Genomic DNA, 27,942 nt, shown 5'->3' on the forward strand with positions numbered 1-27,942 from the left:
GTTCTTATGTGTCCTTCAGTTATAATTGATTCAGCTGACCCGCCAGTGGGTTTTCCTAGACCGTAAACTTTATAAGAGGAGAGACTGCTATTCATTTTTCTCCCTCAGATCAGCTGGTTGATTTGAACCGCTTGCCCTTGGGTTAGCAGAACAACCCCTTAACCACTAAGTAACCAGAGTGTGTAAGTATATATATATATCCCAAAACTTAACAAAATGTCAACTTGTGCTGTTATTTTATGTCAATTCTACCTCCATATAATTGCATTTCAAATTCTGAGACAAATTAAAGAGTCAGAATGACTCGAATTTTATTTTAAATAATGCACATGAGTACCTAAAAATGTTTAGCTCAAAGAGAAGAGATAGGCCAGATACCCATTCCTCTGTGCACCTGTCTAACTTGTCATACTTCTACCATGTGGCACCTGCTGCAATTGTAATCAATTATTTAGCTGATTGTTTTTGTGTCTATGAGAGCAGAGATTGTCTCCTTCATTAAAGATTCCTAGGGCCTATTCAGGGTTTCATAATTCATTTTTAAACAGGATATACTAGATCTGACGCCAGAGTGATACAGAGGAGATCGATAGTACTTTTGATGACATGTACTAACAGGTAAGACATTTCCCCCTTCTCTAGACCTCTTTTCATCAATCCCCTGTTTGTTTTATGGGTACTTATCCTGAAACGTTGTTTCACGATTTTAAAAAATGAATTTTCATTAAGGTTTGTTAGGGTCTCTTAGTCAGGTAGTGATTTACTTGGGAGCAAAAGACATATGTCATGGCATCAAAGTTGCAATATGTCTAATGGAGATTAAATGAATATTATCCGCTTTTTAGCTGATTATTAAACTGGCAGGTTCAGCATTGTAAGAGGGAAAAAGAAAATATTGCATAAATCCAAGGGCAGGAAGAACATATGAAAAGTAATGATCTATTTGTGAAGCTTTGTGTGTGTACCATCAAATCAGATCTGACTGATACAAAAGGAAGTTGTCTCTCCTTCTCCAGCAGAGCATCTGGTGGATTTGAACTGCTCACCTCTAGTTATTTGTGAAGCTTTGAAAACTCCCTTATCTAGCTAGGACCACTGGGAGGAAAGGTTCAAGAGCCCTTAGTGTGTGAGACAGACAAGACACACTGGATTCAACAGCCACCTTTCAGCATCTTAATTCTGGAAGCATTCAAGCTCAACAAGATGATTTAGTGTGAAAAACAATGTATACGAACTTTGTAAGTAAACCAGTAATTTTTTTTAAAAGGAATACAACAGTCTTTGAAGAGAGTAAAGTTTATATAACATTTCTCCCTCTCTTATTCCCCAACTGCCTATTACAAAGCTTTTAGATTATAACCCTGGTGTCTCTACAAAACAGCCCAAATTGAAAGTCTCCATTCTAAAAATTCCTCGTCTCAATAACTTCTTCAGACAGCTACAGCTGACTACTGCCTCCGGCCTTTAGAGGCAGCCAAGGGAAGGATGGGGCAAAATGTCAGGGAAGTAGCTAAAGGGAATGGCAAGAGTCAAAAGAAGGTCATTACCCCTTTAACTTACACCTTGGTGACAATCTGACAGGGGTCTTGCTACCCCTCCACCTCTATCTCAGTGCATTTAGGAAACAAGTATTTCTTCTTCTAGGAAGTAACTTGCCCTGAGCACAGCCCTTGGCCCTAATATATTTCTATGGCTTTCAGATCACCAGATCAATGGCCTCCTTCAGTTCTTGTTCTGATCAGGGTTATCCCTTGAAAGGGAGCCCCTCTTTCCTATGACAACTTCTCTGTCACAAACACTGCTGACATTTCTTCAAACAACCCTCCAACTTCTCTCCTTCTTTTTAATCATATTACTTTTACCTTAATTCAAGGCCTCTTAATCTCCTTCCAAGGACAATTTAAAATATTTGGATGTCCTAAGTGGTGAGTAAACAGCAATACTCCCCACTACATCTGTACTTAAAAAGTAAATGCACAAAAAAAATTTTCCAAGTAGGCTGAAATTAAAATAGCATCCTTGTACTTTTTAGATAGGGTTCCACTGATAAGTTAATTTGCATTGTGTGTCTGAAAGATAAATAGGGTCCAGACAGATAAAAAGAGGACAAGGACATTCAAAGAGAGGCAAGCGCCTATGCCAAGGTTGGCTGGTGTGCAGAAAGAGGAGGCATTTCTGATGCATGAACTGAGGGAGCACAGAGGGGAGGAAGAGAAGAGAACTCATGCTATAATGGTCCATGCTCAGAGCTAAAGGCTTTGGTGTTAGCTTCCAAGCTATTTTAAGACGGTCTGTTAAGACATTCAGGTCAACCAAACCTCTTTCTATCATTTCTGGCATACCCAAAGTCAGCTGACATTCTCAGACAAAGTTCAATAAATAGCAAAAAGAGAACAAAAATACAAAAATTACAATAGCAGCAGCAGCAGCAGCAGCAGAGCAGAAGTAATAGGACTATCTTACACATGCAAATGCCCTTGAATACCAAAACAAGTTTCCTTATAAGGGAAAGGGAAGACACAGAGAGGTGAATAAGAAGTACAGTCAACAAAGGCTGATATTGTAACATACAAAAAAAGAAATATTTTCACGTGATGCTACCTTCAGATTCCGTTCCTTCAAAACTCTTCCTGTACAGTTCGATGGCCTGGGTACCATAATTTTGCTCCTGATCTCCATGAATCTTAACCTTGACTAGGGCCAAGGCCAAAGACCTGTTTATAATCTTTCTGGCCACTCTCAGAACCTCTGCCTGTTCTATGTGCTTCAACAGCATTTGTGGTTTTCAACAACTTGACATACATATGTGACAAGACCGAAAATTATTTTCTTCCTAGAATTCCTCTCAGGAGGAGCTCTTCTTATTCCAGCGCTGCAGGCATCGAGATAAGCAGAATCCAAAAGTATGACCCAGTTTGGGATTGTGGATGTCTGGGCTTTCAGGATGCAGGTATAGAGTTTGTGAAATGGGGGTGTGGGCGGCAGACTACTGCCTCCCTCTGGTGGACTAGTGGGTAAGGAGTTGTACTTCTAACTCAAAAGCAGGAAGTTTGAATCTACCAGCTGCTTTCTGGAAGAAAGAATGGCAAATCTCATGCAATTTACAAGCACTGAAAACCTACTGGAGGGTCAGCTACGAGTCAGTTCCAAGTGAATAACATATCACAGCAACACTGCTTCCCCTGCAGACTCCACTATGGACAGAAGGGTCACAGAGTGTTAGATTATAATTGCTGTTTCAAAAAATTATCACAAACACTTAAAATAATACAATCTCACATTTCTAGAAGCCAGAAGTCAAGATTGAGTCTTACAGGTTAAAATCCAGGTGTTGGTGAGTCTGCCTTCCACTGGAAGTCCTCAGTAGAGATTCAAGTCTTTGCCTTTTCCAGTTTCGACACGCCTTCTGCATCTTCTGGTTTACGATACCATCTCCACAGCACATGTCTCAAAGCTCCCCTTCTGCTATCACATCTCTCTTTCTGGATCCTTATTCTCTTGTCTCTCTCTTATCAGGACCCTGTAATGAGACTGAGCTCACTAGGGTAATTCAGAATAAACTCTCCATTTTAATGTCCCTTTAATTTAACCACATCTGCAAAGTCACAGTTTCAAAGGTTTGAGGGGATTTGAACATGGACATCATTGGAGTAGGAATTACTGCTTAACACAGTGATAGGAAAACTATAAGATGGCCCTGCTCAGGAGAGACTGGAACACAGGAATCCACAGGAGACCTTTTGAGCAGAAATGTATGGCCCATAATAGCTGCCCTAGACTCTACAAATCTTCAGTTCTCACTGCCAAAATTGCAAAATGCTGATCACAATTGCCTAGTTAGTTAAAGTTCATGCAGAAGCAGAGTTTGAGGTAAGGAGTAGAGCACACACAGTTGTTTAGGGAATAAAACCAAAATGCCAGCAAAGAAGAAGACCTAACCAGGGTAAGGAAAGCTGTACATACATGGCATGTTATGGAGCCTGTTACTCTGTGGGCAATGAGAGTGTAATCCCATTGGGGAATTCTGGGAGAAAACTACAAAGCATATGCCTCAGAGTCAACTCATAAAAGGCATGAGGGAGCTGGGCTATCTAGACATGGAAATCTGGTCATGGTTGACCGGATGCTATTCCCAGGAAATGTTCCTTCTTTGCTGTATCAAGCCTGCTGTGCAGAGGGGGAGTGTGATTCCCTAGACTTTGAGAAAGCTCTGGGGAGGAGTAGGGGGTGGCTGGAGGGAGGGTAGAGAAATTCCTGTTAGTCAGGAGGTAGTGGGAAGACAAAGATAGGAGGACATCCATGGTATCTACTAAAAGTGGATTGCTCTTACAAATCAGTGATGGGCAGAGGTAACTATCTTGGAATATGTAAAGCTGAGATTGTTCATATATAAAATAACTGATGTTAGCTGGCTGTCCTCAAGGTAAGGTTCCTACTCGTGTCATACATTAAGTTTTGCTATGCAAAAAGTCAGCAACTCAGTGCTTTCAATAAACTGGCCAGCCCACAGGAAAATTAAGAGCAGTGTCCTCACATAAGACCCACAGCCTCAGAAACCCAAGTCTGATGGAGGGTCATGAGGAATCAGAGTCCAGCCAAGGGGTTTGTTTGGTTATGTTTCAGTCCAGTGCCCCAGAAGCTCAATGAGAGTTTAAATTTACCATCTGCTTTTTGAGAGGAAAAAATCTGGCATTTTGCTTCTTTTAAGACTGTTGTTGTTAAAGGCCATCGAGTAGACAACTCCTAGCGACCCTACGAACAAAAGACCTGAACCCTGTCCTATTCTGTGCTGTTCTTATCCTCCGTGACAGACTTGAGCCCAATGCTGCAATCAAGGCATCAGTTCATCTCACTGAGGCTAGTCTTCTCTTCAAATGATCCTTTACCTTTTCAAGCACAATATTCTTTTCCACGGAATATCCTCTCCTAACAACATGCCTAAAACAGGTGAGACAAAGCTTAGTCATCCTTGCCTCTAAAGAGCACTCTGACTACACTTTCTCCAAGATGTATCTGTCTGTTCTTTTTGGCTGTCCACTGGATATTCAGTACTCTTCTCCAACACCACAACTCAAAAGCATCAATTCTGTCATCCTTATTCATTGTCAAGCGCTCAGATGCATAGCAGGTAACTGAGATTATGGTTTGAATCAGGTCCACCGTGGCCTTTTTTTTCCTTTTCACTTTCTCCTTTTTTAACTTTTTATTTAAATAGCATTCAGTTTATTTCAAATATTTAGTATTGACTTCCCATATTTCCCCCTTTTGTTTTTATCATAATTATGTTACTATGTAGATGAGCATCCTTTATACGCAAACAAATAAAAAAAAATTAAACATAATAAACTCAAAGAAATACTTTCAAAAATCTCCATATGATCAGAAGGATTCAGGCTGAATATCCCTTGAAAGTTTGTTTTAATTGACCCATTGCCACAGTGCTTGTCAAAGCCAGTTCTGATTAATCTCTTCTGTCAGTGTGTCCTTTGCCATTCCCTATCACTCCTCTTTGACTGTTGATCAAAGTAAGACAAAATCATTGCACATGACAGCAGGATTGGGGAAAGACTCATCAACAACTCGTGTTATGCAAATGAAACAACCTTGCCTGTTGAAAGCAAGCCCTTACTGCAGAAGATCAAGGACTACAGACTTCAATATAGGTTGTATCTCAACATCAAGACAAACATTCTTACCACTGAACCTTTAAGAGTATACCCTAAGAAATCTCATAGGGTGGTTTTATTCTATCTAATAAGGTTGCTATGAGTTGAAGAAAGTCAATGGCAGTGGGCTCTGTGGACACGCTAGATCCTAAAAGTCTTTGGATGACACAAATAGTGTTAACTGTTTGTGCCAATAGTCTGGCACTCACCACGTACCATGTTAGAAGGATTTGTTGATCTACTTCTATAAAAATTATGGTCAAGGAAACACCTATGGAGCAGTTTTACTAGGTGGCACTCAGGCCACCATGGTCAAAGCTGACTTGATAGCAAGAGGTATGGAATTCAGTTTAGGTTACATTCTCTTTACTAATTCGTCCATCAGTGAAATGGTATCTATGTTTGCCTTATAACTTATGACCACCAAATGGCTAGTACTGCAACCCATTCAGTGCTCTTGGTGGCCAAGTGGTTAAGTCCTCGGCCAGCCACTAACGAAAAAGTAGGAGATTCACGTCCGCTGGGCTCTCTGTGAGAGAACGATGTGGCAATCTCCTCCTGTAAAGATTTACAGCCTTGGAACCCTCCGGGGTAGTCTGGCTCTGTCCTATAGAGTCACTGGGAGCTGCAATCAATTCACCAGCCTAGGTCTGTGGGCTCTTCCATCAAAACCAGCTTGGAACTCTGTGCTGTCTGGCCTGAGGGTGAGATTTCCTTAAGGGAAGGGGTCCCTGTTTGCCATATTTCTCTGGTCCAGAGCCAATTTCCTCCTCCTCTTCTCACTCCCACCACATTGCGCTTACACAGACTATCAATCTGCACTGTTACACAGCTCTATTGCTCTTTTGAGAAGACGAAAATATATTGAATAGCTTTGCTCGCCACCTACTACTTCCTCCTTTGATTAAAAAAGAAATCCCAAGAACAAAACTCTTCACTGTTACTCTCCTTCCTTCCCTGCCCCATCCCCAGCCAGGCTCCTCTTTACCACTCGCAGGCATACATTAGCCAGTGCTGTAGAATCCGTGTCCAAATTCACCAGGGCAATGTGCAAAGCAGGTTCTTTTAAGTAAGAAGTCAATGTCCTACAATTTAATTTTCTCCTCTCACATTAAACCTGCCATTCTGCGCATAATGGGAGTGATAAATGCAGAGTCAGACTTCGTCTTCCTGACATTAATACCCATCAGTACTTCAACTGCAAACAATTGTGACATTCAACTTTATAAAAATTACCAAGTGCACCAACTCTGTTTAATTAAGCCATTTAAAAGTTGCTTTTGTTACATTTAATGAATGATATATTATACTGCAGTGAAACATGCAGCAATACAAATACTTCACAATGCTCCCAATTAAGACTCACTTCACTTATGCCAATTGACAACACAAGTGTTCCACACTTCATTCAGCTTGTGCATTTTAAATGAACTGGTTAGTGAGAAGGGTGCTTCTCTGCTAATGAGTTTTGTAATCAAGGCATCTATTTTAATTTCAAATTGGCTAGATTGGGGGAAATTGCTAGACTAAATGACTGGTACTAATTAGGATTATAAAAATATTCATCATGCCATGGAATTAACGTGGGGGTCTGATTTTCTACATTTGCATAGTGCTTGAGTTTTGGGGGAAAAAAATCTTGACAAATTGTCTTCTCTTTACCAAATTGAACAAACACTATATCTGTTTTAGTCCTTCTTTTCATTTAAAGCATGCTACATATTCATGATTTGTAAATGCAGTTAAATGATTTCAGCTTCTATCCGCATTACCATATTAAAGACGCCGTTTCCTAAACTTCCTTTTAAAAACTTCAGATCATAGGGTTACCTACTTAAGTGGTAAACTCTTTGGTTTAATCTACATATGAACTCAAAGGTTTGAACAAGTAGAGAAAGTGTGCAAAGCTAGACAAAATCTCAACAAAACACAACTGCCTTGTTACGCTAATTACCTGCCAGAGGTAGAATTCATTAGTGCTATGTCTTTTCATCAGTAAGCACTTTGATGGCTTCTCATTTCAAAGTCCCTCCCAGGTAAGTGACTCAAGCTGACAGATGTGTCAGAAGCAGCACTGGAGGAGTCACTGGGAGTTTGGGTTTTCATGTGGCTGGTTTGGTCGCCTTACTGTTGATCTCAGCAGGTGGAGTGCAGAGCAAGTGGTTCATAGGAAATTCTGCCACAAATTTCTGGATACCCAGTGAAAGTGATGACAAAGTGAAGGACCGAACCCCCTCACAAAGCCCAAACTCACTGCTATCAAGTCGATTCTCATAGTGACCACACAGGCGGAATGCCAACTGCCTGATCGGCGGATCTTTAAGGCTGTAAAATCTTCACAGACACAGATGACCCTACCTCTCTCTCCTGAAGCAACTAGTGCTTTCAAACCGCTCACTTTATGATTAACATTGGGGCTGCTTTAACTACTATATGACCAGTGCTCTTTGGAAGTGATGAAAAGTTCTCACTTAAAACAGCATCTCTCCTTTCCAAGCATAATGTCCTTTTCCTAATGTCTGTTGGACATTGTTGTTGTTGTTTTTATATGTCATCAAGTCACCTGCGACTCACAGTGACCCTGTGTACAATTTTTCTAAACACTGCCCTATACTGAGCCAGTTTCACAAAACGCAACACACCTACCCCATTGACCTAGTTACTGGTCAACCCATTTCATCCGGGGTCTTCCTCTTCGGTACTGTCCCTCCACCCTTCTAAGCATGATACTTTTCTGTAAGGACTGGTCCTTCTTGGCCGCATGCCCAAAGTATGAGGTAGTCAGTGTCAAGATAATGTTTGAAGCCATGTTCTGAACAGGATTGCTGAAAAGTAAATGAAAATAGAGAAGTGGTCCAAGAACACTATGGTATTTTTTACATACCACAGACCACCAAGAAAAAAAAACAGGTCTATCTTGGACAGGGTGAAAGCAAGCTGCTCCTTGGAGTTAAAAATTTTGAAGCTACAACTCACATACTTTACTGGGGGAGTTACATGGTTATAATTTATATTTAATAACAAAATATAGTCAAGACATCTCCCGAAATGTGCACGCAGGAACCTCAGCCTCCAGTCTCATAGCTCTAAGAGTTCCTAAGTTCTCAGTCCTGTCAATATTGGCTTTCCCCATCTCCTTCAGGAAGAGTCACATGAAGCTGCAGCTTTCATTTACAGCGTAACATGTATTTGGGCCTGGGATAGAGAAGGGCCTAGCCCACTACTGGCTGAATGATCATGAACAAACAGTGTCACCTGCAAGAGTCATATGTTGCTCCATAACTTGGAAAAAATAATATCCACCCTGACAATTCCTATGAAAATTCAGTGTAATAATATATATAAGATCATCCAAGTATTACGTATAGAACAGAGAAGACATGTAAGGACATATATCTTCATTTTCAACAGGAAACTATATGTTCTGCTGTTGAGTAAAGTCACTAGTTGAGGGTGTGGAAGGGAGAGGTGCAGTGAAAGAGTTAACAGGAACAAGCCTTGATTCACTAAGCTATGCCTACTACACCCTTTGAGTCCAGATGTATTTGTTTCCATTATAGCTGTCAAATCAAATAACCAAATAGTAATTCAATGCTGGGATAGAGCTGCCAAATTCATCTGGAAAACAACCAGAATAAATCACTTCCTTAACATCTATCTATAGTGGGTACCTTCTAAATAATAAAACCTATATCCATTGCTGAGTTGTAAATAATATATATTGAGGTTATATCCAACAAGAGTATACTTTTTGTTAGTGGGAAAAAATAATTCCCAGTATTGAGGAGTTCAAAAGGACCATAGCGGAAAGAAAACAGAGCTAAAGAAAGAAAAACTGCAGGAGTGAAGAATACAGGCTGTGAGACTGTGTCTTGCTATGCTGTGTCTACTTTAGTATAGTATAGTATAGTATAGTATAGTATAGTATAGTATAGAATAGTATAGAATAGTAATTAGTATTAGTACAGTATAGTAATTAGTATTAGTATTAGTATTATAGAGTAGAGTAGAGTAGAGTAGAGTAGAGTAGAGTAGAGTAGAGTAGAGTAGTATAGTACAGTGAGTGATCTCCTTCAAGAAAGAGCAAAGCATGGATGAATCTTGACCATGAAATCACGAATTCTTGGTGAAAGGAGTTACCCTCTCTCTAGGCACACTCTAAAGGAGGCATATGCCCAATTTCCCATTAATTGTTTTCGCCAAATTTCTTTGCCCTGATGGAAATGAGTCTGGTTACACCAAATAACATCCAGAATGCAGAGGAGAAGGAAAGCCTAGGACATGGTACTGTGTATTGAGCTTTGGCAAAACAAAGGCCACCAAGATTCATAATATTTCTGGTGGTTGTTCCTTTGAGCTAATGCCCTGGTGGACAATTCTGACATGGATAGAGACCTGCAGGGCATCATCTCTACTGAATGCAAGTTATCCATTTACACGAGTTAAGTTTTGCCAATTCAGAATCCAGTTCAAATGGATCATGTTAACATCTGAATAACACAGATAAGCTATGATCATGTTCTCCATGCACACATTCAAGAAGCAGCTGTCCTTAAAAAAAAGCCATTTTCAGTCTAATATTTTTGCTTTTACCTTAGAAAATTGGTCTCATGGAAGCACGTGTTTCTATGGTGATTGAGGTAGCACCTCTCACTGAACTGCAGAGGCACCAAGAAGGGCTGTGTCTGTTTGGCACAGGTGAGTAGGACTTTGGGTTATTTTCTCTTAAGAGACACTCAAATGGTTTTACAGCAGCAGCAGAGGTCCTAATGAAAACGCCATGCTTTTCTTTAAATGAAAACAGCCCCCAGTCCGACTCTTATTCCATGGAGGATAAGCTACAAAGCCATGGTCATCCCACATCAGTTCTCAACAGTTTTATCCTTACCAGGTGGGGAGACACTAAGCCTGTTCCTGCCAAAGACACTGGAGGAAAGTTATCATCACCTGCTAATCCTGGAGGCTCTGAATACAATTACATTTCTTATCTCTGGGTTTAAAATAAGAATATAAATAAAAACTCCAGCTTTGCTTGCAGCCAGCATTCCAGAAGAACAGTCTGAAACCTCTTTTTGAATGTTCAGGCCCTCTACACTCAAGATGCAAGCTAATTCATCAGTGCTCTGCTTGTGATGGGCAGCCACCGGTCCAATTAGAAATACTGCAAGGGACTTCCACCGCCTCTTCCTGCACCAGCTCCTGTTCTGCCAGAGACCAGGCCTAAAACCCTATCAACTTCTTAACCAGTTTCACAGTTCGTCCTCAATCTGTCCTTGGCTTGTAGCTCATGATCATGGCCCCCACCCTTCATCATCTTTGCCAGTGTACAGAGAGTGGTATGTTTTGTTTTGTTTTTTCATTTTGAAATAACTGCAGATTCTAGACCTGTCTGGGCCAGAAGTGTCTGAAAACAACTAATTTGGAAATCTCATTGAGTTCCTCATCCTTGTTCTTCAAAACCAACTGTAATGGTAAGATTTCCCTCAGTCAAAAGATAATACTTCTAGAGAGCTTTGCAATCCTACTACTCACGCGGCAGGTTGCACGTGTTCTTTCTCTAGCTGTTGTTAGGTGTCATCTAGTCGACAACAATCCAGACACCTTATAAATAATGACTCTGAACCTTGCCTTATCCTGAGCCAATACCACCATCTCTGACACTCCTGACACCATGGCTACAGTCACAAGGACTGTCAATACACCTCATCCTCTTCTATGTTGACCCTCAACCCTTCCAAGTATGATGTCCTTCACCAATGACTGGTCCATGTTGGCAACACGTCCAAAGTGAGGCAGAGTTTCAAAATCCTTGCCTCCAAGGGGCTCCTTGTTTCATTTTTCTCCAGGACAATTTTATTTGTTCTCTCAGCAGTCCACAGTCTGTTCAATACTCTTCTCCAGCACCATAACTCAAAGGCATAAACTCTCCTTCTCTCATCTTTATTCATTGTTTGGGTCTCAGATGCATAGCAAGCAAATGAGAAGACCATGGCCTGAATCAGTTGTGCCTGAGTCTCTGGACTGGCATCACTGCTCTTTAGCATTATGGAGAAGTTCCTGACAGCAGGCTTTCCCAGTACAATTAGTCTTTTGATTTCCTGACTGAAGTTAGGGACCTTTCCAAATTATTGAAGAATAGTGATGTCAGATTGAGGATTAAGCTGCATCTGATTCAAGCCATAGTCTTTTCAGTTACTAGCTATGTATCTGAGACCTGGACAATGAATAAGGATGACAGAAAAAGAACTGAGGCCTTTGAGCTGTGGTGTTGGAGAAGAGCACTGAACATCCCAGGAACGGCCAAGAGAAGGAACAGATATGTGTTGGAGATGGTGCAGCTGGAGTGCTCTTTGGAGGTAAGAATGATGAGGCTTCTTCTCAGATACTTTGGACATGTTGCTAGAAGGTGCTAGTACTTGGAGAGGGATATGATGTTGGGAGGGGTAGAGGGATCAGCGAAGGAGAGAAAGACCCTCAACCAGGTGGACTGATATGGTGACTGCTGCACTGGGCTCTTGTGTGTCAGGAAGTGTGAAGATGGTACAAGACAAGACTGAGTTCAGATCTTTTTGTTCATAGGGTCGCTATGGGTCGTACTCGACTCAATGGCATCTAACAACAAGTGCCAAGAGTGTTGATTATGGATACGAACAAGATAAAAATCATTAACAACCCCAATGCTTTGTCCATCTATCAGGATATTGCCTGTTAGCCCAGTGATAAGGAATTCTCGTTTTCTTGGTATTGAGATGCAGTCCATATTGAAGGCTGCAACCTTCAACATTCTGCAGCAAACTATAAAGTCCTCCTCAGTTGCAGCGAGAGAAGTTTTGTCATCTGCATAACACAGATATGCAGTTATGTGTCCCTTCTGTACAGTGCCTCTTATTTTAGAACTCGTGTATTTATAAATACAAGTGTATGAACTCAGAACTCAGTAACAGAGCAAGCAAGCAAGCTGGCAACCAACAGAAACCCTACATGGAATCTCCTGTCAAAACAAGGACTTTAAACATCTAGTTGACTACAGCAACGAAAATAGCACCTATCTATATGGGAGACTGCACTGTCTTAAAAACTGAACTTGAAAAGCTTCCATAAATTCTTGGTCTTCAAAGAGTTGCAGAGTCTTCCAGTTAATTAAAAAAAAAAAAATCAGAATTTCAGCTGTCTCCGTTATCAGTGAGGGGCTTTTATAATACAAACTAAAGGGAATCCAACTTCTTAACAGGCAAACACAGTGTCTTCAAAAGAAGTTCTGATGTAGAGGCTGAAGTCACCATTGCTGGTGTCTAAAGCAACTATTTTAATAAACTATCTGTTGGTAACAAAACAAAAGAAAACAAAATAAGAAAAGAAGTTCTAGATGCTCCAAGTCATTACATCTACTTCTACCTTACCAATTTTCTCTTTATCTGGCACTGACATTTACAAACATAAGAAATAACTTATGCATCCAGTAAATTAAGGATGTACCTATGACAGGAATGGATGCCAAGGAGTGAAGGAATGGAGAACCATTACCGGCTGTGATGGTTGAGGTTATGCGCAAACTGAGCTGTGCCATGAATCTCAGCGGTTTGGCTGTTACATTATGGTGACGTCTGGCAGTTATGTAATGACATCATGTGGCAGTTATCAATGACCTTATCCTCCACTTAGTGATGTAGTATCCTCTATGACGGTCATGGTCTGTTATCACAATGCACTGATTTTCACATAATGACCTGGTGTTTGAAACTTAACCATGCCAATACAATGAGCAGTGGATGTAAACATTCTAAAGATTTAATCAAAATCTCAGTGAAATACTACCTCATCCCCAGTGTTGCTGTTGCTATGGATCGTTGCAGGTTTTCAAAGCCAGTAAATAGCATGTGAGGAGATTGGCCCATTTTTCTTTCAAAGCGCGGCTGGTAGATTTGAACTTCATGCCTTTGGGATGGCACGGAAGTTTCTTACCACTAGGCCACCAGAGCTTCTTCACATCCACTAGTCTGACTAATGTCAAACAAAACAAAAATGAAAAAGTGTTACAAAAGACAGGGAGAAACTGGAATCCTTGTTCATTTCTGGTGAGGATGTAGATTAATGTAGCCATCATTGAAAGAGTTTGGTGACTTCTCAAAAAGCTAAATGTAGAATTATCATAAACCAGTCACCACGGATTCGAGTTCTGGCTCTCACAGCTTTCAGTAGATCTAGAATTACTGACATAGGAGAGACTAACTGTAGGCTAAATATTGGCAAATACATAGACTCTGATGATTCCTGGGGGCTAAGGGGAAAGGAAGATGTAGGGTTATTTATAAAACAGTGCTGGGCTTTTGTTCGGAGTGATGCAAAATTTTTGGAAATTAATTACAGTGATTGTAATGAAAGGTTCCGAATTGAACACTTACAGTGAGTTATAACGATAATAGTATTGTTATAGATACTTTACCAAAAATAGTTATAGGGTTTTGTTTCCAAGATGAGGAGAGAACAGCACTTTTTCTTTTATTCCCACCAATTATAACTATACCCTGTCATCTCTGCTTCATGTATATGTGTATGTATATGTATATGTATATGTATATGTATATGTATATGTATATGTATATGTGTGTATTTCAAAGATTCTCTGTAAAACAACTCCAAAAATGCTTCTACCCAAGACAAAGCTCTTGTTTTCACTAAGTATTAGCTCTTTTGTATTAAAATGCAGGGCTGTGAACTGGTTTGAAAGGTATAGTCCGGCCAATGGAAAGGACAGAATATGTGCTGCAAAGTAGACAAATCCCTGGCATATGTGGATTTGTCCTGAGTAAGAAACAGACAGTGGTGTTCCAAAGAAAGTAGCTAGGAGGCCAGATTATTGAGAGGACTGTGGAGAATTACACACATGCCAAGCAGTGAGGTGAGCCACCATCTTTGAGTGAAGCAAACCAAAGTCTGTTTCCTAAAATCTAAAGCGAGAGAAGGGGTTGTTGTGCAGGGAGTGTGATGTTTATATCAGTCATAACTGCACTGTTTCAAATTGATTCGGCTCATCAAAGGCAACAGATATAACAGGAGAACCTCGAGGGCAGGGAAAGAGCTAGAACATGAATAAACAGGCTCATGAAATGGCCACTATGAAAAGGGATGGACAAAAGACCAAGTCCTGCTGAGCAGAACAAGAAAACATTGTAGAAAATGGGGCTACACAAGGATTTCAGAGCCACAGTTTTCCAAAAGAGTCAAGTTTAATGTTAACTAGGTTAGTAGTTATCCTGTTGTACAACTGAGTCACGGCAGTTAATCACATGGGACGAGACTGCCCATCCTTCTCTCACAGAGGAGCTAGTGGATTTGAACTGCATGCCTTTGGGATTGCAGTACAGCTTCTTACCCCTAGGCCACCAGAGCTCCAAGTTTAATGTTAATTCATTCTCAACATCCGCCCTCCTCCTCCTCGAAGCTTAGAAGATGTAGATGATCTTCCTCGTGTATCTTCATTTAACCAATGTAAAGAGGCCATGTTTCCAGTTAACTCTCAACTCACATTCCAGGTTCTCAACTAACACATGATCTTCCAACTCCTAGATAGAATTCTGATTTGGGGAGTTTCTTTTATAATTTTGTTTTATATAGTAGGCATTTCCTTATATTTTGAGCAATGCTTTTACCAGATGAGATCTACCAGCAAGCCTTCTGAAACTCAAGGATAGCAGTCTGGAGAGTAAAGTAATTGAATATTGTCCCTTTAAAATATCATTCAATTAGGTCTTTTGTAATACATAAACATAAAGAGAGAGCCTTACCAATTCTAAAGAAATTGCTAGTGCATTTCATCAAAAGCACAATAATGGAAACATTGATTCACTTTTCACCACAAACATCCCCCTTTGATGCTGCAGTTAGCTTAATACCAGCACTTTTCATTTTCTCGGGAAGAAAACAGCTGCCTCGATGCATGCACATCAGAGAAGTCTCCAGTCGAAAAGCACACATTTTGTGTATCAATCTCCACTACACATGCATCCTCTGCTGTGGTACAGCATCACTCTCTCTGACTCTAAGGCACTAAATTGCACCCCAAAATAAAGAAAAACTCTTCTGCAACTCAGATGAATGGTGCTAGGTGTTTTATGCCCTCTACACATGTGCTGCTGGGGCACCAGCTGCCTCCTCACGCCATTTGTTTAAAAGAATAATAGCGGGTACCACTTAGAAACTTTATGGGCACGAAGAACATTCAGCCACTTTAGCAAAAGATGTCAACAAGAAAAAGTACCTGAAGAATAATATATCTAAGAATGTGCCGTGTGATTAGGAAAATCCATCAACATGCATTGCCACATTTTGAAATATTTTTACAAAGTAGAAAAAGCAGTCACAAAGTCTAAAAATGGTCTCTGTGTTTTATACCCATTAGGGGATTTCATGAGCAATGCCCTGGATGTTCTTAATGGGATGGACAAGGAAGAGATTATTCCTTTGAGATAAAAGACATACTGTACTTGGTTTGCCAACTTACTGACATATATGCTGTACCCAAACCAGCTTGCCCTGGTCCAAGTAAAACCAAGGTTTAGAGTTCAAAGTTCCAGCAAAATAAATTCTTCCATTTAACAGCATTCACTTAACTTTCCTTTTTCAACACAACTTCCAAATTTCTGACTATATGAAGCATCTCAAATCACTGACTACCTGACATTTGGCTAAGTCTTTCATACAATATCCACCTGACGCCATGAAAGAAATGTATTTGCAATGGCTTTTGCTCTGCAAATGCCATGTGGGTGTCCTCAGGGGGTTGCATTAAGCCCCTGGTACCTACCATGAGGCTCTGTTAATGAGAGCTAGAAAGGTTATGTTGAAATTACTGTTCAAAGGTGCTGACATATCACCTGCACATACATACAGACATTCACACACACACATGCTCACAAACACAATCCCATTTTGAAATATATATACCGAGCAGCAACTATTTCAAGATTTAAGAGAGAAATCAAAGGGAAGAAGCTACCTCAACCAAAGTTAATTCTATGGTAATGTCTATGCAACACTGGTAATTATCTATCACTTTTCCCTGACTGATTGCGCATTATTACATAATGGGCTGGCATCAAGCTTTGTACTTAGTTTTAAGTGACAGCAGGAAATACAAAGACGAATCCTCTAAGATCTCTTTTCTTAGGTGTAAATCGATAAAACATAAAGGAGTCAACGCTATAGTTTCACATACTTCTTGACTAATTCACTCAGGTAGCAACTCAACAGCAGGCACTCTGACAGGAATCGGTGTCACAAAAGGGAGTAATACCAGGTTGTATTTGTTGTTTGGGTTTTTTAGATTCAAAAGTAAGTAAAATAATTTCTGCCTTTCTAAAGTTTAGAGCCTACAAAGAGATTTAAACATGCAAATCACTGTAAATTCTCAAATATGGCACATGCTCAGGAAAGGCAGACAGCAGATGAGACAGAGGGGGGGGAGGGAAGGAGAGAGGGAGGGAGGGATAGAGATAGAGGGTGAGGGAGACGGAGAGGGGGAGTGGAAGGGGAGAGGGAGAGGAAGGAGGGAGGAAAGTAGTGGGAGAAGGAGAGGGAGGGAAGGAGACAGAGAGGGAGAGAGGGAGGGAGAGAGGAGGAGGGAGGGAGAGAGGAGGAGGGAGACAGAGATGGAGGAGGAGGGAAGGAGAGGGAGAGGTAGGGAGGGAGGGAGAGAGAAGGAGAGGAAGGAAGGTAGAGGGAGATGGAGAGGGTGAGAGAGAGGGAGGGAGAGAGGGAGGGAGGTAGAGGGAGACAGAAAGGGAAAAGAGAGGGAGGGAGAGAGAGGGAGGGAGAGGATTAGGGAAAGGGAGAGGAGGAAGGGAGGGAGAGGGAGAAGGGGAGGGAAGGAGGGAGGAAAGTAGAGGGAGACTGAGAGGGAGAAAGAGAGGGAGGGAAGGAGGCCGAAAGGGAGAGGGAGGGAGGGGGAGGGAGGAAGATGGAGGAGGAGGGAACGAGAGGGAGATGGAGTGAGGGAGGAAGGGACAGAATGTGTGCAAGTGAGGACACTGGGGAGGGGTGACGTATCAGGAAGATCAAGGAAGGCAACCTGACTTCATTTCAGAGTAGGTACTGTGAGGTATGTACTTGGCAGAGAGGTGCAGGAAGGAAATTCCAGGCACTGGCCAAGGAGGAAGGGACAGCTGAGGAGGGCAAAGGCCTGAAAGAAGACCATTCAAGAGAAGGGCTACCCAAGGGTCAAGAGCTGGGAGATCCTTTGGAGGACTTTGGCTTGACTCTTTAACAATGAAGACACTCTTTCATTCTTTAACAATGAAAAGCTTTAAGCAAAGGGATGAAATCATAAAATGTACATTTGGGAAAAGATAATTCAGATTATAAAGTGAAGAATACACAAAAGGAATCTCTAGAGTTAAGTGTAACCTTTGATTTTTTTGGAGTTTTCTTTTCAATTTTTTTTCTTGTTGTGTACCATCAAGTCGGATCCAACTGGCACAGGAGGAGATTGCCCCTCCTTCTCCAGCGGAGAATTTGGTGGATTTGAACTGTGTATCCTATGCTTGAGCGGTGGTGGGAACTAAAAGATTCACTGCTGTCACTTCTGAGCCCCAGGAGCTCAATATGGCAGAGTGGACCCTCCACAATACTTTCCAAAGCACCGATTTTTTTCTCCCATGGAAAAGCCTGTGGCTGGCTCCAAACCACTTACGTTTGGGTTAGCAATCAGGTACCCTACCGCTGTGCCAGCAATAACAGGATACAAGCAGAATCAAGAGACATTTAGAGATAAGACAGACAAACTTTTTGCTGGGTAATAAATGGTGGATTGGAACAGGGAAGGATTAAAGACACAACATAGACATCTGGCTTTTTAAAAAGATACAACACAAGCATCTGTGCCATCCTCACAATCTCTGACAACTGGGCAAAACTAGAGATGCAGAGCTCTGATGGCCTAGTGATAAGAAGCTGTGGTGCAATCGCAAAGGCACCCAGTTTGAATCCAAGTGCCAGAACCAGCTGCTCTGCAGGAGAAGGATGGACAGTCTCTTCCGGTGTGATTTACTGCCTCTGAAAACCTGTTGGAGGGTAGGCTATTGGTCAATTCCGACTGAGCAGCACACAACAACAGAAGAGATACAGCTTGTGCGATATTGCTACTATCACATATAACCAACTCACATGATGGTTTTATTCTAAAAGTTAAATGAGTGGATTTATTTCGAAAACCACTTTAAAACTGTGAAGTGGCAAACCACACTTCCAGTAAATGAAAGATTGCTTTTTGAGTATCGTGATGCTACCAAGTAGGAAGGGAGTTACTGCGGACAAAATTAACTTGGTTGGGACAAAGGAATATCACTGAATTGCCTCTAAGTGAATGAGCGCTTTTCACCACGTGGTACTTGGGCGACAAGACATGAATGAAAGCCGTATTGCTCACCTTTTGGTCGAGGCTGTAGGCCAGCACCCAGTCTTCTTGCCTGGGATGGAAGAGCAAACTCTGGATGTAGAAGGTGAGCCGATACTTTTGATAGGTCGCCCCTTCATCTGAGCTGATCAATATGCTGCTCTCCAGTTCAGGGTCACTAAGAAGCATGATCTGAGAAAATAGAGAGTTAGTGGTGAGAATAAATACAGGAAATTAAAACAGAGCCATAAAGTCAACTGTGTTTGTGTATCAAAGTACACATAGGGTCTTCTGGGCCTCTATAGTAAATACTAGTACTGTATTTCCTTCCTGATTTAGTCTTTCATTTTTGAACTAAGCTTAATTAACTGCAGGGCTAACTTTGCATATGAAAGGAGGCTTTACTTCTGATGTCCACCTTTTTTATATGTCGTTGTTAGGAGCCATCGAGTCGAGTACAACTCCTAGTGACCCAACGAACAACAGATCTGAGCCCTGTCCTATCCTGTGCCATCCTCACCATCTCTGACACCCTTGAGCCCACTGCTGCAGTCACTGTGTCAATTCATCTGGTTAAGGGTCGTCCTCTCTTTCATTGACCCGCCACCTTTCCAAGCATGATGTTCATCTCCAAGGAACAGTCTCTCTTAGCAACAAGCCTAAAGCTTACGAGAAAAAGCTTTATCATCTTTGCCTCTATGGAGCACTCTGGCTGCACCTTCTCCAAGACATAGCTGTTTGTTCTTTTTCTCATGACCCTTCTTCCTGACAGCTCTCTGTCTGGCTGCCTCTGCTTCTCCATTCTCCTTCTCTGCTAGTACCATGAAGTCAGAACTGACTCATAGTTGACTCTTCAGTGGGTTTGTAGAAGCTGGAAATCATATATGAGGAGATGACCCATCTTTCTCTCAAGAAGCAAATGGTAGATTTGAATCCACCTACCTTTGAGTTGGCAGCATAAGTCTATGCACTAGACCACCACAGTTCCCTATGGTGTGAGTGCGCTCTCCCCCACACACTCACTCTCTCTCCCACACACACCATGTGTCTCTTTGTGTGTGTGTGTGTATGTGTGTGTAATCCCTTACATCCCTTTAATCATAAAATTGCTCTTTAAACTTCAGAAGACTATCCCTGCTATCCAATTACGTTTTATTCCTTCTGAATTGTTTCATTCATTTAAGCGGTATTATGTTCCCTTTGCTCTAATAAGGAGACCTGTGGCCCGCTGTGCTAGTGATGGGTTACTAACTGAAAACCTAACAGTTGATGAGGCACTCCTTGTTAGAAGGATGGGAATTCTCCTCTCATAAAGATTTACAGCCTCAGAAAAGCAGCCCCGATGGAGGACCACCAGAGTGCTGATTTACTCAAAGGCAGTGAGGTTTCTGTAATGGTAAGGAGTTGTGCTGCCAACGCAAAAAAGGCACGGAGTTCGAATCCACCAACTGCTCTGTGAGAGAAAGCCGGGTAATCTCCTCCCATGTAATCTGCAGCCTTGACAACCCAATGGAAAAATTCCACTCTGTTCTATAAGGTCACTATGAATTGGCATCAGCTCATCAGCAGCCAATCGCTCTAGTGCTATTCAAAGCAAGGAACTCTAAATACTGCTGCCCAACAAGGTCTGTCACTTCTCTACCAAATCGGTGAGATGGCCTAGTGACAAGATTTTAGAATAAAATAAGCCAAGTACAAATTTCCCCACTTAGTCATTCATGTTATATCCACTTAAGAACACGATTTAAGCCTTAAACCAAAATACAAACTTCCTGCTATTAAGTAAATTTCAACAAACAGTGGTTCTTCATTAGGTTTCCAAGGTTACAGACCTTTACAGGAGGTGACTCTTGTGTTGGTATGTGCCACTGAGTTGCCTGCGACTCATAGCCACCCTATGTGTATTAGCTCTGAATCCTGAGCCAATCTCACTGTTTCCGACAGACCTAATCCCATTGCTCTAGTCACTGAGTCAATCCATCTCCTCCTGAGTCTTTCCCCCCTGCTCTGTCCTTCCACCCTTCCAAGCATGATGCCCCTCTCCAAGGCCTGGTCTTTGCTGACCACGTGCTCAAAGCATGTGAGACACAGCTTCAAAATCCTTGCTTCCAGGGAACAACTTGGTTTTACCCTCTCCAGGACAGACCTGTTTGTTCTCCTGGTAGTTCACAGTATGTTCAACACTCTTCTCCAGCACCACAGCTCAAAGCCTTCGATCCTTCTTATAGGTGACAACTCACCCTTTCCCCTACATGTAACATGTATGATCTTTTACATAATCTTTGTGGTTGTTATGTGCCATTGGGTCAGAACTGACTCATAGCTGACCCTTCGGCGGGTTTTCAGCAGCAGTAAATCACACAGAAGGAGACGGCAGCTAGTGGATTTGAACTGTGTGACTGCGGATTGGCAGCACAAGTCATTATCACTAAGTCACCCGAGTTCCATACTTCATCTTTAAAGGTCTCAATTTCCTCCATAATTATCTTCATTTTTGTAAAGCCTGAGACGGCTTTGAGCATGTGGGATGATGTATGTTCTTGTAAAGTGACATTTAGGATGACTGTTCTGCCCGTTGGCACTTTACAGCACACTGCAATCTGGTTTCTACCTCTTGTTGTTGCCAGGGAGCTGAGTGTGACTCACAGCGACCTGAACCTTGTCCCATCCTGTGCATCCTCACAATCTCTGACATATGCGAGCCCATGGATGCAATCACTGTGTCAAAGTGCACCAATAACACTGGTCTACAGCAGATAAACAAACTCTCTAATATTTAAACGCAATGGACACTTAGTGTTACAAACCTTTACTAAGATTTTCTCTAACTTCCAACACCCCTGACAATTCCATCTTCTTAAGTATTCTATTCCAGGTGCTTGCAGACCACCACAGCTTTCTGATTTCCTTTATCTTCTCTCTTAGATGCTCAACTTTCTACAGTTATACTTTAAAACACGGTCATCCCTCAACCCTCTGTTAACCTTCTCTTCTCAATGCGGTATTCCTCAGTGACTTCTTTAATACTCAATTTTTCAATTAGTATCATTTTGAAGACAATTCACTAATTTTCAGATGTCTTCACTTCTAAGTTTCAGACATAAAAAACTCAGATGCCATTATGACTCTTCCAGATATCTTGGCCTCAAGATGCCTCAAAGGGTGTGTGATACCAGCCATATTCCTCCCCTGGTATTTCTGAAGGGAGCTCTAGGACCTACTGGGTAAGGAATATCAGTGCCAACCCAAATGCAGGCAGTTAGGATCCAACAGCTTCTCCGTAAGAGAAAGGGGCACAAGCTCCTCGTGTGTCATTTGTTTTTTGTTGTTATGTGCCTTTGAATCAGAACCCATTCCCAGCTGACTCTCCAGCAGGCTTCCAGAGGCAGTTAATCACATGGGAAGAGACTGCACAGCTGGTAGATTCAAACTGCATACCTCTGGGATAGTAGTTACTTTTGGAGAAGTAATGCAGCTTCTTACTGCTTGGTCATCAGAGACGCCTCCTTTGTCATTTACGGCCAGCCCCTTAACAACCTGCTGGAGGGTCAGTTAGGAGTCAATTCCAACTGGACAGCAATAAGCAGTAGTGAGTCTGTGGGTGAGGAGGTGCCCATCAATAGTCATATGAAGCTGTACATCTGGGATTCAACTTTGATTCTATTTTCTCACTCACCCCCTAAAATTAAATTTGTCTCTGGGCCCTGTGTATTCTATCTCCTAATCAGCTCTAAAATCAAACCCATTTTCTACTTCTCTGTTTGATGACCTTAGCTCACAATACCCAATTCCTACTACTGTACTACTGAATACCCTTCCTAAACACTGTCACCAGGTTAGCCTTGTACTCTGTGGTCCACCTTATACAGGGTGGCTGGAACAATGAAACAAATCAAATTCTGACATCCTCCTACTTATCTTTCGATAACTTGTACTTGATCTTCGTACATTGGTGTTATTGTGTGCCATCAAGTCAGAACCAATGCAAAGCTGACCCTTCAGAGGGATTTCAGAGGCGATAAATTACAAGGGAGGAATGTTCATATTTCTTCCACTGAGCAGACTGTGCATTGGAACTGGGTGCCTTTGAGACTGCAACACAGCTCCTTGCCACTAAGCCACCGGAGCTCCCTATCTTCCTGTGTTGTTGTTGTGTGCCTTCAAGCTGGAACTGACCCACAGGTGACCCTCCAGTGGGTCTTCACTGCACAGGAGGAGCCTGTCCAGCCTTCCCTTCCTACACATCTCCTAAATAAACACGTAACCCCTAACAGAGCCTACCCGGCTCTACCCTGTTCATTTCTCTGAGTTTTATCATCAACATAACCTTTATCATTTTATTATCGAGCTTCATCCAACTTCTTTGAGTTCCTAAAGTTTCCTGAATGGATTAAGAAACAAATGGGCTGATTTCCTCTCAATATCTGTGCTGTCATCAGGTGCACTATAGCCAATTATAGGAGCTGCTTCTGTCACGTGGTCTGAATCATGCAGCCCAAGCTATAAAGGTAAAGCCAAAAAGGATTGTCAGCTATTACAAAATAAAAATATCCAACAGTAGAGTTTTTGAAATGTTGCCCATAGCACATATTAATATTACAAAGTAAACTTTTTAATGGCTAAGATTCATACTGCTTTCCATCTTTTATTTCTTTACAGCTTATAAGACAAGCTTGCAATTTTTTCCCCTCAAATATTTGCTTTAGATTCACTGAAATATGTTATTACTGGTTATCAGCAAAATTTTAAAAAAATGAATCAAGTGTAATATTCTTGCTTCATTCATGGGTGAATAATCCAGAGCAAAGATGGGTTTTTCCTAAACAGAATTACTTCTTCTCCCCATGGTAATGTGAAGGGGCGGCAGGAATGACAAATAGACCCCCTGTGTCTATAAGAAAGCCTCAGAACACACACTCACACCCCATGAAGGTTTAAGAGGACACACAGACTGGGTAAGAATGAGTCTTCCATAACCAGTCTTAATGCTTCATACCCTGTACCTCTGGGCTACGTAAGAGGCAAGGAAATAATTTTCCCCTGGTGCAGAGAAATTAAACTGCTTATTTTATGCAGGTATAAAGAAGCTTCATGCTTATGATTTTAATGAGAAGATAAGACCAACATCATAAATGGGCTTTACTTTCTATATCATGAGTTACAGTATAGTGAATAAGGGTTGCCATCAAATTGCTCATTTAACGTGTACTTCTCCCAGCTCTGCTGCTTTCTGAATGTGTACGCGCGCACACACACACAAACAACAAAGATATTGCATATGCACATGCACACACACACAAGTGAATGCATATGTAATAAATGGACATTGCGTGACAGTTTTATGGTGCTTTGGTTGGCAACAGTACAATTTTATTGCAACCTTTCTCTGACATTATCATCTGAAATCCTTGGATCTACTTTGTTATCACTGTTGGTGTCTCTATTCAATGCTAGTTTTTGAGAAGTATAAAAGGGAGAGGAATAAAAAGCTGTATACTCTGGATTTGGTGCTGGAGGCTTCACCTGTTCTCTCACTGAATCTAGAAACCAATCACACGTGGCAGGCCTCATTTGCTGCATATCCAAGATAAGGATCCTGAGGCTCAGAGGAAGAAAGTAACTTGCTGATTGCCTCCTCTGACTCCCATCCACAAGGACTAACCCAACATGCGGACACTTATATCTGACCGAACCTTGAGCCCACAGGACTTTCTATTCATTCCTATCAAGCTGAACTCACTCATACCTGATCTCCTTCACTGGGTTTTCAAGTCTGTAAACCAAGAAAGAGGAGACGGCCTACCTTTCCCTCATGGAGTCATTTCTTGTTGTTATGCACCATCGAGTGAGAACCAACTCCCAGCTGACTCTCCAGAGTGTTTCCAGACTGCCCATCTTTTCTTATTTGGGGTTTTCCCCCCTCCAGAGAATCTAGTGGATTTGAACTGTGTGCTTTCAGACTGGCAGCAGAACTCCTTACCACTAGGCCACCAGAGCTCCCTAAGGGAGCCACTAGTTGATTCAAACTGTCAGAGGAGTGTGGCCTGTGGCTTGGCAGTGCAAGTCCCTACAAACCACAGCACTAGCACACCCTATCAACTTTACAACAAAGCGTAAGGAGAGGTAAGAGAAGCAAGTGTTCATCGTGTTTTACAGAGGATGGAATCCTGCACATGTGGTGGTGTTGTGTTCCATCGAATCGCAACCACCTCATAGGTGACCCTCCTCCCCCAGGCTTTCAGAGACAGTTGAATTGCACAGGAGAAGACAGCCTATTTTCCTCTCAGAGCAGCTGGTGGATTCAAACTCCATGCTTTTGATATGGCAGTGCAGCTTCTTACCACTAAGCCACCAGAGCTCCCCTACAGAGCTGTACATACGGTTACCTAGTTGTACACAGGGCTGCAATTAGTTCGCATTGACTAGATGACGCCTAACAACAAGAAATCCAAAAAGCAGCTTCACAATTTAATGGGGGGGGGGGGGTTTGAGGGAAATGGAAAGAATCTGTTCTTAAAAACAATGTATTAGAATTTTGTAAACAAGCTTATTGTTGTTATTGTTGTTTACTGTCAAGTTGGAATCGACCATAGCAGACCCTTCAGCAGGTTTTCAGGGGCAGTGAATCGCACAGGAGGGGATTACCCATCCGTCTCCGATGGAGGAGCTAGTGGCCTCGAACTGCGTGCCTTTGGGTTTATAGTGCAACTTCTTGCCACTAGAGCTGCACAATTCAAAGAACGTCATCAGTATTACTAAACAATACGCATAGAAGCTGTTGGATTCTTACACATTTTGCTGTGCACACTTATAAAAAAAGTTAAAAAAAAAACAACCCCAAAACCAAAAAGCAGCTTCAGAAAAGCTGCCTTCTCCGCCACTACCAATGTCCACCAAAGAGAATGTCAAGAATTAAATCAACATCAACCTAAGGAAAAGGTGTAAGGTTAGTGGTAAAAAGAAAAAGGGAGAAGACTGTCATATTAGTATAAATATGAGAGCAAACGTCTTGTCAGATTCTCAGCCTTAAGGTGAAATATGTGGCCTGTTTATTAAAATACTCTAAATAGGAGTAAAATCTTCCCTCACCCACCCAAATGTTTACTATGAAGCAAGGGTTGCCAACCTTAATGCCTGGTGAGAAAGGCAGGTCTGGTGCATGAATGAAGGCGACAAAACAGTAGGTGGTAGGGACCATGTTTCTGGAAAGTGCATGTACTTCCTGTATATATATATTTTTAAATGTTAAAATCTTTTTCTTTTGATGTTTTTTTTTTAATGCTGATTTCCTTACAAAGTTCATATACATTATTTTTCACACTGGATCTTTCCCATTTTCTCCACCCACCTCTTCCTCCACCCATCAATTGTATAGCCATATAACTTGGTTTTTTAATGATTAAAAATGATGTAAGGTTTTACTAAAATGTATGACCATGAGTTGATTCATGGACTAGGCATGCAATTCTCAGTAACATAATACTTGTTTCTGAAAAAAAAAAGTTTGCAATGCTTGCTTTCTAATTTTAATTAATAACTATCCTTTGACCTAGTCTTTTTAAAAATTTCTTATTTTATTATTTGTGTGTGTGTGTACTGTCAAATCAGATTTGACTGGTAGCATCTGGTGGATTTGAATCACTTATCTCTGGGGCTGCAGTACAGCTTCTTGCCACTAGGCCACAAGATCTCCCTTTGACCTAGTCTTAAATTTAGATACCCAAGACAGCTCTAAGTAGCTCTGGCATGATGAGCAAAGCAGGTTCCCACTGGAGATTTTTGTTTTGTTTTCACCTGTGGTTGCTTCAGCCCAGCGTTACAACTCCACAGTTTGTACTGACTCAGATATTTGGTTATTGTATTTGTCTGCAAGACGAGGAGGTTTACATATAGCTGAGCAGAGGTACTAATAGCGCAGGTTCAGGAGAACATGACTTGAGAGTCAATCCTTAGTCCTCTACTTAACTTTACATGGAAACAGGAGCAAAGGTCTCAAATTTTCCACCTCTGTTATCTCATCTACAAAAAAGAGATAATAAGTATACCTTCCTCCTGAAGCTGTTGGGATAATCGCATGAGATAATGATTAAAAAGGGCTTTAGTGCAGTGCCAGCTCCAAACCTGCTGAATCCACGTTAACTATTACCTTAAATCACCCAGGAGAACAGCACAAGCGATTCCACTGAGGTTGAAGACAAGTACAAGTGATTTGGGGATTACAGTCTCCTTTGCTCCCAAGTTTGCCCCAGTTTTCGGGGCGGGGGGTGGGAACCACAATCAAACAAAGGGAGAAAATGGAAAAGAAAACAAACTCAAAACCCAGTGTTTAACACGACTGATGACACTACAGACGGGCAGTTCCAATCTATCAGCTGCTCTTCTGTGGGAGAAGGATGGGCTATCTCCTGTGCAGTTCAATCTCCTCCTGTGCAGTTCTCCCTCGGAAAAGCGGCTGGAGATGGTCAGCTGGGAGGCTGGTTCCAATTTAACAGCACACGACAATACACAGCAAGTAACATTTTGAGAAAATATTGTAAAACTCAACAACTGCCAGAATAAACAACAATCCGGTAATTATGACTTTGATAAACCCTCTAGTTGCTTTGAATGACAGCTTAACTCTGATTGAAGAGTCCCCTTGAGGCTGACCTCCACACCAACCTTTCCTACTGTGACCAATCACCACACACACACTGCCTGGGTGTCAAATAATCAGTGGAAGATTCCTAAAGGTTACCAACATGCAGTTATACAATTTTTTTTTCTCCTTAAAATTATTTGTAGGAAATTCCTGGTAAAACTAAATAAAAGTAGTCTTAAATTTACTGTGCTTGTGTGAAACCTGCATATAAACCAATGTTTGTTTGTTTTTTTAAAAAAAAGCAA

The 27,942-nt window shown here is 41.5% G+C and overlaps 1 protein-coding gene across 1 annotated transcript in view; it reads right to left on the reverse strand.

The window, feature by feature from the left end:
- Window positions 1-27,942, reverse strand: part of SORCS3 (sortilin-related VPS10 domain containing receptor 3) — an 839,716-nt gene that overhangs the window by 364,173 nt on the left and 447,601 nt on the right. Inside the window, exon 4 of the mRNA XM_006879952.1 lies at window positions 19,090-19,248. Coding sequence (XP_006880014.1) covers window positions 19,090-19,248 — 159 coding nt within the window. The remainder of the gene's footprint in view (window positions 1-19,089; window positions 19,249-27,942) is intronic.

This window comes from Elephantulus edwardii, unplaced genomic scaffold, assembly GCF_000299155.1.
Source record: "Elephantulus edwardii isolate Elephantulus edwardi_28Jun2011 unplaced genomic scaffold, EleEdw1.0 scaffold00006, whole genome shotgun sequence".
NCBI classification, from domain to species: domain Eukaryota; kingdom Metazoa; phylum Chordata; class Mammalia; order Macroscelidea; family Macroscelididae; genus Elephantulus; species Elephantulus edwardii.